The following is a 12,843-nucleotide window of genomic DNA, read 5'->3' on the forward strand; positions in this document are numbered from 1 at the left end:
TAATGTAGGTTAATTTGGGTCTGATCTATGTTATAATGTTGGTTTCCTCATAAAAAAACAGACCTGTAGTTGTGTTTTGTTTCATTTACATGTTTAGCACACAGACCCTGCATGTTTAGGCTGAGTTCTTCTCAAAAATATAAAATACTCTATTCCACCTTGCTGATGTCATGTGGTAATACAAGACGGCTGTGTTTTCACATTCCATACACCTTCACTTGGATGATTTCAGCCCTAGAATTGCCAGTATAACATAACGTAACATCATAACATGACTACAAACTCACAAGAATCAATTCTGTGTAATGCAAGACCTTTAAAAATGATTTAAGTCAAGATAACTCTTTCAGAAATCAATGCAAATCCATGTGATGTATAGCGAACAATCTGGAAATGTAGACACAGCTTATTTAAACATGTGTGAATGAAACAATACACAACTCCAGGTATGTTTTTGTTGAGGAAACAATATCATAACATGACTAAAAACTATAATTTTTGTCTAATATGGGAGCTTTAACAATGGTTAAAGTCAGGGTAAATCTCTAGGAAATGAATGTATGGCCATGTGATGTAAAGCGAAAAATCTGGAGAAACATGTATGAATGAAACAAAACACAACTCCATGTTTGTTTTTGAGGAGGTAACAACATTATAGCGTGACTTAAAACTCACAAGAATCAATTTTGTGTAATACAGGACCTTTAAAAATGGTTAAGGTTAGGATAACTCCATCGGAAACAAATGCAAGTCCATGTGATGCATAGCGGAAAATCTGGAAATGTAGACACATTTTACTCAAACATGCGTGAATGAACAATAATCAATTTTGTCTAATACAGGACCTTTAAAAATGTTTAAGGTCAGGAAAACTCCATCAGAAATGAATGTAACAACATTATAACATGGCTAAAAACTCACAAGAATCTATTTTGTGTAATATAGGACCTTTAAAAATAGTTTAGGTCATGATAATTCTTTCGGAAATGGATGCAAGTCCATGTGATGTATAGCAAAATATGTGGAAAAAGGTGTGAATGAAACACAACACAACCCCATGTATGTTTTTGAGGAGGTAACAACATTATAACATGGCTAAAAACTCACAAGAATCGATTTTGTCAATATAGGACCTTTAAAAACAGGATAACTCCATCGGAAATGAATACAAGTCCATGTGATGTATAGTGAAAAATCTGGAGATGTAGACACAGTTTATTTAAACATGTGTGAATGAAACAAAGCACAACTCCATGTGTGTTTTTGAGGAGGTAACAACATTATAGCGTGACTAAAAACTCACAAGAATCGATTTTGTCTAATACAGGACCTTTAAAAATGGTTTAAATCACGATAAATCTGTAGGAAATGAACGTATGTCCATGTGATGTATAGCGAAAAATCTGAAACGCATGGCCCCCACGTACGCGCGCGTGTGTCCCCGTGTGCGCCTCGTGCCTGGGCTTCGGGACATCGCTGTGGTCTGGAGCGGTGCAGCGCGCGCTCATACGGCCGTAGTCCTCTTGGTGACGCTCTGCTGACATCATAGTGATTTTCCCCTCTCCTCTCCGCACTTCTCTCTCTCTCCCTCTCTCTCTCTCTCTCTCTCGCGCACACACACGCCGCCCGCGCTGCTCCCTCTCCCTCTCTCTCTCTCTCTCCCTCACACTCTCCTCTGCTCAGACCGTACACAGTTTTGTCTGGCTCCCCTCGCTGTCACAGAGGCTTGTCGGGAGCATACCTGGCCGCGCGCTCTCCGGCCAACCCACACGGGGAGGGGTTTTGCACGGCTCTTTTTGACACATCCGAAGGCACGGCGGAGTCTCCACACAAACTTGGCACGACCACGAACTGGCCTGAAAGTGAACTGAAGTCACCGCAAAAGGAATAATCTTTAATCCCACTCTGCGCGCTGTGGATTTTTACGTCCACCTTGACTCCTGTTTACGAGAATGGCGAGAGATTACGCCGCACGCTGCTCGGTCGGCGCTACCCGGCTGCTCTCCATGTCTTCTACCCTCCTCCTCCTCCTCGTTCTCCTCCTCGCAGCTCAAGGTAAGGCACCGTGCGCTCCAACGGAACGCTATCTAACCCACACCGGTGTGTCCTTGTGCATTCCCCGCGCTTTTGGGCATCTCCAGCGCGCATCGCCTCGTTCCTTTGTGTCTAGCCCGACCGGAGAGGCTGTTGTCAAAGTTTGTAGTGGTTTGTAGCCGGGACTGGAGGCACGCCGCGTTAGAAGCAAGGTGTGGCGGCGTTGTGGAGTCTCTGCCCGGCACCCGCTGCTTCAGGTGGCCGCTCCAGGAGCTAATCCCGGTTGATCCTTTTACTAACTCTCCAATAGCGGCTGACCCGGTGGCGCTGCTGTCGTTACTAAGCGCTGCCGTAACGTGCCTGATTGTTGTCGGTGTTTTTTTTTTTTTTTTTTTTTTGAGGGGGGGTAATGTAGGAGCTCAGGTAGGAGCCCGGCGCTGCGCAGCTCTAGGACGCTGATGGAAATGAGCGGCTCTTGGCCCCTATGCGCGTCGGGGGTCCGTGGAGCGTGCTGCTGGCCTCTCTCCAGAGACCCTCGCGCACGCCCACCAGTTGAGTGCCACACAGAATAATCACAATCTGAAAAAAAAAAAACAAAAAAAAAAAAACTGCAGGGGTCTGTGCTGGAATAACTCCCTTGTTGCAGCGTTTACGCAGGGTTTTGTATCTAGAATCGAATCATTTGCACCAGATGAAATAGACTCTTATTGCTTCCAGCGTGAATCAAATCATTAAAGGGCTCTTGTTACGCGATTTTCTGATTTGTGCTAAGATATTTTCTCATCACAAACACACCTGGAGTCGTGTTTTGTTTCATTTACACATGTTTAACTCACAAATCCCGCATGTTTACGCCGACTTCTCCACGCAAACTGTAAACACTCTCTTCCACCTTGTGATGTCACGTGTTAATCCAGCACATATTTCTGCATTTTCCAACTTCACACACCTTCACTAAAGTCATTTGGATAATTTCAACCCTGGAATTGTCAGTCTCTACTGAACAAAAGGTAAAAGGAGCTGTTAACTTAAAATAAAAACAACCACTTCATGACATCACAAGACTGAACATTGCATTTTGAGCTTTGCAGATTTAGACAGACTATTAATAAAAGATTACTCAAACATGTGTGACTGAAATAAATCACAACTCCAGGTCTGTTTTTGAAAAGGCAACAACATTATAACACGATTTGAAGCTCACAAGAGTCAGTTTTGCGTAATACAGAACCTTTAATGAGCCGCATCAGTGCAATAATAATGTTTTTATTGGCATGGATGTGAGAATGTGTCTGTATTTCTTCATTTTTACTGCTGCAGATTTGCTCCGTCGAAGTTTCGTTGTATTTTGCACAATGACAATAAATCAAAATCTAATCTAATATAATCTAATCTAATCAGTGACTGCTTGGACAAAACCCAGGACGATGTTTTCAGCTACAACAACTCATCTTTTATTTGTCTGTGTTTGAGTTTTTCTATACTACTCGACTATGATCAGTGTTGGGGAGTAACAGATTACATGTACCGGAGTTATGTAATCAGAGTACAAATTATGAGTAACTGTATTCAGTTACAGTTACTGTTTCAGTGAGTGGTAATTGGATTACAGTTACTTTGTTGAAATAAATGGATTACAGGGCAGTATTTTCCTGTTTTCACATTTTGGGCTTTCCACTCATTGCTGGAAAATAAACCAGGTCTAAACTAGATCTAAACCAGGTTTAAAACCAGGTCTAAAACCAGGACTAAACCAGGTCTAAAACCAGGACTAAACCAGGTCTAAAACCAGGACTAAACCAGGTCTAAAACCAGGACTAAACCAGGACTAATCCAGGACTAAAACAGGACAAAACCAGGTCTAAAACCAGGTCTAAAAGCAGGATTAATCCAGGACTAAACCAGGACTAAAACAGGACTAAAACAGGATTTAACAAGACTAAACCAGGCTGCACGGACCATGTGTTCTTCTCTTCTAATCAATAATATTTTTTATACGGTTAAGTAAAGTTTGGGCTTTTTTATTTTCTTTTAGCAGACAACATTTCTTACGTTACGATATCCTGGTCTTTGCTTCTCTACAGCAAATCAAGTAATCCAAAGTATTCAGATTACATTACTCCTCTTTAAGAAATGTATTGGATTACGTTACAAACTACATTTTGAGGGATGTAATCTGTAATCTGTAGGGGAATACATTTTAAAAGTCACCTTCCCAACACTGACTATGAATGACTTAAAAAATAACTATAACGAAATCTGAAACTGGACTGAATGAGGCTGTATTGTATGTCAAGGCTTCTTCTTCACATATGGCACCAGAGCAGAGACTCAAATAAGCTCCATGATGTTGACAATCTGATCACATTTTTAAGAGATTTCTTCTTAATTTTGCAAGACTTGAAGATAAGACAGTGGCTGCAGTTACATACACACTTGAGAGCTGATTAAGAGCAGATTTTTGTAGTTCTAAGATGATTAAAACAACATGTAAACAGCAAAATCATCTAATTTCTTTCTGATCACGGTCCCTTTGAATACTCGTGTCAGATTTCGCAGTTTACATAACATTTACGTAACCTTAAAGGTCCACAAATCAGATTATAATGAGATTTTAGTCTAATTTAATGTCAAGTGGACCTATCTTCTATTATTTTAAACACATACTATGATAAAATACTTCTCTTGCGCAGTCATACTCCCGGATTTTCCCGTAAGGCCACAGTGCGCAGGTCTGGACCAATCGCATCGCCCCGTGTACTTCACCTTCTCTTGGCTGCAGTTCTTTCTTTCTAAATTTACCGCAGAAGTTCTGGAGAGAGCTGCTTGTGATAAGACTCAATCCCTCACCCAGAGACGAGGGAAAGTCAAACATACTCTGCTTCCTTGTGTACTTCTGGTAAAGTTATGTTTGTATTCCTGTGTTTATTTGGGAAGTGAGGTGAAGTATTAACTCTTACGGGGAAACTCGGAGCGTTTCTGTGTGTATTCACGTTTGATTAGACTTTGTCCCCAGTGGAAGAGGGACTAGAATAAAGTACTGACCATAAAATGATGTCATGTTGCTGTATTGACGTTTCACGAGATCACGTTTTGACGAGTGCATCAACAAACATGAGCTGTTGTGTAATGTGGCTGTGCTCTTATCACGCCTGATTGTGGAGTCCAGTAATGTGTTTTCACTTTAGCTGTAGTGCTGCTTCAACTACTACTACTGCTTTTACTGCAGCTGCTACTTGTGGTACTGCCCATGCAACTATGACAGCTACTATTACTGTACTGCTATATCCACTCCTACTCCTACTACTACAACTACTACCACTGCTTGTACTACTGTTACCAATGCCGGGCAGTGTAGTTACAACGGATTACTGTAGTCAGATTACTTTTTTTTAGGGTTCCCACTCTTTTTCACTGACAAAATTTACTGACTTTTCCATGACTTTTTCATGACCTAAAGTAAATTTTGCATGACTTTACGGCACCTACATGTGCAGAATTGATCTTTTAGGGCCAAAATATGAGAATGTGAACCCTTTCCACTCACTTTATGGTTTGGTATTATAGTTTTTTAACATTCAAAATACTGTCAGTGCATTTATTGTCGTCTCTTTTAAACCAAAGGCGCATACGTTCAGAAATAATCATAATAGGCATGTCCAAACTATGGCCCGTTTGCCAAATGTGGCCCTCAGACAAATTTTTCTTGGCCCTCAGGCTTCCAGATGAATTGGCCCAAATTACCTTGCATCAATTAAAAAAATTATTTTTACTGGAAGTTTTTTTTTGCAAATCTACCTTGATAAAGCTGATATTTAATTTAAAATTAATTTTTACTAGAAGTTTTTTTTGAAAATCTACCTTGATAAAGCTGATATTTAATATTTAGTGTGTGGTTTTCAGGATTTTAGCATGACTAAAGACTAATGGCTCATACTAACTTGTTAAACCTGCACATATTTAAATTATTCACTGTAATGAGCACCAGACTACGGCCCTGGATCGGCCCTCTGCTTCATCTGTGTTTAGATATGTGGCCCTTGATGAAAAAAGTTTGGGCACCCCTGTAATAGCCTCATGAGAATTTAACAGAACACTGTAGTTGCGTTTGAAAGAGATACTAAAATTCCATGACTTTTCCAAAACATTCATTGAATTTACAAAATCCCATGACTTTTCCAGGTCTGGGAAATAACATTTTTAATTTCCTTGACTTTTCCAGGACTTCCATGACCGTGGGAACCCTGTTTTTTAGTACCACAATAATATGACTGGTTACATTTGAAAATTGAGTGATAAGATTACAGTTTCTTGCCCTAGTTACTTTTAGTGTTTAGTTTTCCCAGCCCAATAAGTGTAATTTACAGAACTGATGAACAGGTAGCACTGGATATCTCTTCTGTTGTCAGACACAGATCGGCTGTGAACCAAAACTAAACAAATATTGATTTATGAAGGACTGTTACTTTAAGAAGGAGCAGTCAGATTAGTTTTGCAAAGGATTATGAGCAACAATTACTACTTCTATTACACAGAAAATCTTTGTGTTTTGTCTTAGACTGTATTTGTTATACCTGGAGCCACTGCTTTACAACTAATAGTAGGCAAACAACAACTTAATTTCATGCAACAAATTAGGAGAATTGGGATTAAAGTATATACAAATATTTTAAAAAGATCACATTTTCAAGAGATGTATTTGCAGATCATAAGCAGACCCAGGAACGCAGCATCACCTGTCCGCTATTTTGAATCCCCTATAGATACATCACTCTCCCATTTCTCACTTTCTCTGACTGGCACCATCCGTACAATGCATGCCAGCGGGTATTCAGGTTACGATCCAGCCGGTGATTGTCAAGAAAAAAAAAAAAAAAAGGGAAAAATCTGCTCTCCCTTGTGTCAGTATCAATGTGTCATCCTGTTGTTTTCACCTGCGTGTGAGTGCGCTCATCTGTCAGGCCTGTCCCCAAATCGTCAGTGAGGAGCAGTGAATGGGTCATTATATGGAGTCGCCGCGGTAACACGAGTCTCAGATCAAAACAGAGGGAGGGCGGGCGAGCTGTTCCGATGCTGAAATGTCACTCATCCTGCTTTGCATTTCGCGCCTGTCGCCATTGCATAATATGTACCAATGTGAGCTGTGATTCTTTAGCTTAAAAAGGCTGGAAGAAATGAAGCCTGATTGGGACGTGTTTTTGGTACAGATGGGTGAAGTTGACAGAGGAATTTTTGGCAGAGTACAGTTATTTTAAAGCTGCACTGTAACTTTCTGGGGGATGGAATGCCACATGAACCGTTACCTAATGCCTCCGCTCAATTTCATTTCTCTCCAGCGACTAGGGCTACGTTCAGACTGCAGGGCTTAACACTCAATTTGGATTTTTTTGTGAAATCTGGTGTTTTTGCGAGGTCGGTCACATTTCCAATTAAATGCGACTTGCATGTGATCTCCAGTGTGAACATTAAACGGCCCGAAAGTGTCCCACATGCGTAATGGAGACACGACGACGTCAACTGCAGTGAGCGTGCTCTGTGTTTACGGAAGTTGTCCAAACATGGACGCGAACATTGAGCACCTGGAGATTTTAAAGTTCCTCTCGTACCGGAGCCAGAACATGAACAACTTACTTGTTTTAAAGATTAGATCGAGAAGGAGAAGGACGAGGTTTTTGGCCGTGGTGTTTTGTGGGGCAGCGGCAGCGACGTCCGTTGAAAGGAACATGTGGATGTGGAGACGTAGCCAAGAGTGGTGAGTGGTGATGTGCTTCACTTCAGTGACACGGAGTTCATTAACAATTTTCGCCTACTTCAGAGCAGAATAGTGACGTTTGTGGCTTGTTGATAACGTGTAGGTTGGATGAATGCGCTTTGGCCGTTCAGACTGAAGTCACATGTCAAAAGATCAGATATGTATCGGTTTCAGGACCACATATCCAAGTGGCCTGGGTCGCATTTAAAAAAAATCGGATCTGTGTCATTCAGACTGTCATTAAAAGATCAGATACAGGTCACATAGAGGCCAAAAAATCAGATTTGAATCACTTCAGGCTGCAGTCTGAACGTAGCCTAGGTCGGGAATCGGAATACACTAGACGGTTTGCAAGAATCCCGGTAGTTGTAGATCGCGCATCGGCCAATCAGTGAAGAGCTGTGAAGCCATGACGTCAAACTCAAGCACCTGTCTGGTTCCTTTTGTGGTACAGCACAACAGTAAACAAAGCGGTCGAGATGAATGTAGAGGAAGACATACATTCTGTGTTGGCAACGATTCCTGAGAACAAGGATTTGTATTTGTATTTGTTTATTTATTTCATTCATAAAGTATAAAAAGATATTGAGAGAGTCACAACATCAGACATACAAGAAATGAATGAAAAGGAGCAGAAAGAAGAACAAATCTTATGTTATCTGCCCCAATTTCCCTTTTCAAGACAATACATTAACACCGATGGTCACTAAACATTCCAAATCAGTTCAGGCACAATTACTGATCAATTGCAAACAGTAATCTTCACTTTTATGCACAACAACTTAGTTTTCTTTTTCATACATACACACTGCATTTGATTTTATGTATTTTTTAATCATCATCACCATCATTGTACTTGATTCTTTTATTTCTTTGTCAAGACTATTCCATAAGTTAACTTCTTTCACAGCGATGCTTCTCGCCATAACCTTGGTTCTGAATCTAGGTTTTTTTTTTAAACATGTAGGTTCCTTTAGATTGTAGTGGCTCGTTCTCATCTCAAACAATCTTTGAATATTTACAGGTAACACATTGCTCTTTGCTTTATACATGACTTTGAGGATACTGAAGTCAACAATATCATGCATCTTCAACACTTTAAGTTGAACAAATTCACAATTTAAAGCCGGAACATTTTTATCAAGGGGAAAGATGTTATTGCAATTCTTCCTACGGAATTTAGAGCATTACAAACGTCACGACCAAACAGCAGCGATTGGTTAAATTAAAGAAGTACCCGCCTACCTTCAGGTGAACGAATTCTAACGCTGTGAGGTCAGACGGTTTCAACGAAGTGAAACCATCTGGTGAATCAGGCTAATGTCACATGCTTGTCTCCCTGGAAATTAGGAATGCACCAACCCAGCATTTTCAGTCCTGATACTGATTCTGTTACTAGAGCTTTAAGTATATTTATATATCAGTGCAGAGAAGAAGTATTCATTTCTAGGGATGCGATAAGATCTCGCGCCTCAAGATCTTACGAGACAAAATTGCCACACACGCTGAAAATGATCCTGTGAGATATTTTTCCATCTTTTTGCATTTGGATTGGATAGAAAAATGGAGTTAAGTAGTGGTGACTTACATTTTTTGAGAATCTATAGTCCCAAAAAGCAGAGCTACAATGACAGCAAAGTAAATCAAACATGGTGAGGGCAAGATTGAGAACTGGATTGCGCAGTTTATGTATTAAATTGTCAAAATCTCGTCTCGTCTCGTAGATCCAATCTTATGTCTTGTATTGTGGAAATTGTCTCTTGTCCCACGCCTATTTACTTCCGAAAATAAAGACAAAACGGATCCAATTTATTTATTATAAAGAATGTCAAAATCTCGTCTTGTCTCGTTCTCGTAGATCCAATCTCGTGTCTCGTCTCGTATTGTGGAAATTGTCTCTCGTCCCACGCCTGTTTATTTCCAAAAATAAAGACAAATCTGATGCAAATGTGTCGTGAAGCTGTTATTTATTTCTTAAGCTACAACACAACAACTCTGTAGAAATAAAAGTTCAAACATTACAAGACTTTTTGGACCGACTATGACCGTTAATAGTCCAATCCAATCCAACTTTATTTGTATAGCACAATTTACCAGCACAAAGCTTCTAAAATCATAAAAAAAAATACAAAAATTGGCAAATAAAATCAATAGAAGACAGGCACAATTCTCATGCCGTGTTAAAACCCAGTGAGTAAAAGTGTGGTTTTAAACAAGGCTTAAAAGCATCGACTGAAGTGGGAGGGAGAGCGTTCCACAAGTTTGGGACCGACCACAGAAAAGGCTCGGTCGCATTACATCGATTGATATGTCCAACCAGGATATCTGCAAAACCGATATTTGGAAACCGATATCCAATCCAGCGCCGTTTTACGCTCAGAAGTACAATTTGTTCAGAAAGTTCCTGACAGCATAGTGCATAGAGCAGTATAGTGAGTAATTGTACCTGATTTGTACCCACTTCTGCTGTTTTTGATCTGTTTTTATGAGTTTCTGTTCAAATCGAACACATGGACTTGACAGATGTGAGTGGATCGTTCTCGGCTCCATAGTTAAAGAGCATCAGATTGTCTTGACAGAATCCCCACAGGTCACGAATTAATGTGACGGTGAAACAGCTCCTCTCTTGTTTCTGCTGCTCAGACACAGACGTGGGATGTAAGCGCGGGAAAATGTTTTTGTCAAGGATGTTTCTTAGAGGCTTAAAGGTGCATTGTGTAACTTTTGTGGTGGAGGGTTCGTCAGATGCTTTTTTCCGTGGAGATGTTATTGCTTTGTCTGGAATGTTTCACAGTACGGCGTTAAACGTTTCTATCTACATGGAGACCAAGACTACGTTTACACTGAAACGAATCACCGTGTCGGAAACGATTTGCATCCAGACACGTCGTTTCTGTGTCCGCAATCAAAGCCTTCCCTATCCACACAGCTTTGAGCATATTTGTTTACGTTTTACAGAACCGAAACTTAAAACCACATGGCTAATTTGCATAAACTAAGAACTCAAAAAAACAGTTCGCTATTGTGCGCTGATGCGGTTCAGCTTCTGCTGGACTAAAGGACACGACTCAGTGGAATATGAGTGTTCTTTCTTTCTTGTTTTTTTTCTTTTTATACATTTTACTTCAAAAACAAAGGCATATTACATTATCTGGATTATACACATCAGATTTCAGAGAATTTCAGACAAATTAAGAATCAGTATTGAAGCCAGTGGTGTCCTGCATGGTCGGCTTCAGTGATGCAGTGGTGCCACAGTAGAGATCCTCAAGCAGTTGACTTCAGTTCCCCAAACCCTTCACATCTTATTCATCCTTTTTAAATTTACCACTGATGTAAGGAACATAGTCCAGTATAAATCGCCAGTCGGTGAAGTGGATGAGTGCTACATTTCCCGCTGTGCCCCACACTGCCATAGCTGGAACCCACGATTTGGCAATGGAAACATATTTCGAACCCAAAACTTTACTAAGCATTTTAGACGAGTGGAACAGCTGATGCACTGGCAAGAAGAAAAAAAACAAACGAACAAAAAAAAAAAAACGAGTGTTCTTTCTGTGACAGAGGGGTGTTCTGCTGATGGTGAGTCTGTTCTGTTCTTTCTATCGTGTTGGAGATGATTCGTGTTAAACTTTTCAGAGAATATACGTCTGCAGGTCGTACGCACAGACTGTATATATGAATGGACATATTTTCTAGCCTCTTAGCGTTTTGGAGGTGAATTACTTCCCGGCACATAGACGTACATCAGCGTTTTCAGGCGTCCACACAGTCCTGGATCAGATCTGTACTCAGATTAATTTGTAGGAGCTGGCGGCACCAGATCATTCCGTCTCTGGAGCCATTTTCCATCGGATTAGTGTGAACGAACACTGCATCCACAACGAAAACAGCTCAAATACGAACTAGTGTGGACGGGCCTAAGCCAGACCAAGTTACAGGTCAGATCAGTGGAGAGGCAGCTTTGAGCTATAAAACCATCTGTAACTGAATAAATGTAAGGCAGAGTTTAGTGAGTATGGCCATCAATATTATCGTGACATCTCCTCTTAAATAAAAATATATTACCCACTATTTTACATTTAGACAGAATATGATATTTGTTGAAGTATAAACTACTGTCATTTAAGAAAGTGTGACAACCTTTTATTGATTTTTTACAATCTGTAACTGTGAGTAACATCTCCAAATTCACTTCAGATATATGTATCTCCGCAGGCTGTTGTTTCTTTTCAGTTTTGCGAGATTTATTTTTATTTTTAAGTTTTATATACTAAAAGAATGAGAACATCGCACGTCAATTACTAGAGACGGGTGCGTCGGAGGAGAGGGAGCAGCCCAAGAACATAGAGAAAAATCCCGCACACAGTCTTACTTGCAAATTGTGAAATTTATTAGGACAATACCGTGCAACGTTTCGGCAATAGCGCTCGATTACTTTTTAGTATAGAAAAAGTAATCGAGCGCTATTGATCTTGTACAGTTTGAGTTGTAATCTGTTTTTGGTTCAATAAAAATGTTATGACTAAAAATATATTACCCACAAGACTCACTTTTATTTATTTTTTTATTTATGTTATTGTTCTATTTATTTTTTATTTATTGCTATTCTATTCTTTAAGATTAGTATGATTAAATCTAAGCGTTTGTTTTATCATTATATTATTATTGTTTATTATTATTATAAGTTAAGTGGATTATTTAAAGGGATGTAACGATATCCAAATCTCTCGTTACGATATGCATCTCACGGTACGATATTTATTGCATATAATTGTAGATAGAACACTTTTTTGCTTTTAAAGTACCTTGACAAGATTTTGGTGTGAATTATTTCCGTCATAATCCAAAGAATTCAAGTAAAAAACATATTTCTTCATGTTGTTTGCACTGAAATGAATCATGGGATATGTAGTTTCCGATGTTCATAAGCTGTTGCTACTATAAAACCATGTATTTAAGCAAAGGAACTTGTAATTCGATATATTGTGACAGTCCACGATTTTAATGTGACACTTTTGACAATACAATATCACAATATTTTGGTTATTGGATTG

The 12,843-nt window shown here is 39.7% G+C and overlaps 1 protein-coding gene across 1 annotated transcript; it reads right to left on the bottom strand.

Annotated features, from left to right (window-relative positions):
• Window positions 1-10,909: 10,909 nt before the first annotated feature.
• On the bottom strand, window positions 10,910-11,850 carry LOC129410062 (cytochrome b-c1 complex subunit 10-like). Its single transcript, XM_055157173.1, has one exon. It carries the CDS (start codon window positions 11,260-11,262, stop codon window positions 11,092-11,094), a length of 171 nt encoding a protein of 56 aa, XP_055013148.1. The 5' UTR covers window positions 11,263-11,850; the 3' UTR covers window positions 10,910-11,091.
• Window positions 11,851-12,843: the final 993 nt, after the last annotated feature.

The sequence above is a fragment of the Boleophthalmus pectinirostris genome, unplaced genomic scaffold, assembly GCF_026225935.1.
Source record: "Boleophthalmus pectinirostris isolate CB_2022bp ecotype Guang Dong unplaced genomic scaffold, ASM2622593v1 HiC_scaffold_21, whole genome shotgun sequence".
Lineage (NCBI taxonomy): Eukaryota > Metazoa > Chordata > Actinopteri > Gobiiformes > Gobiidae > Boleophthalmus > Boleophthalmus pectinirostris.

What these genes read in the sequence shown, in the direction of transcription:
- LOC129410062 (XM_055157173.1), bottom strand. Translation starts at nt 11,262, where the DNA reads ATGCTTAGTAAAGTTTTGGGTTCGAAATATGTTTCCATTGCCAAATCG.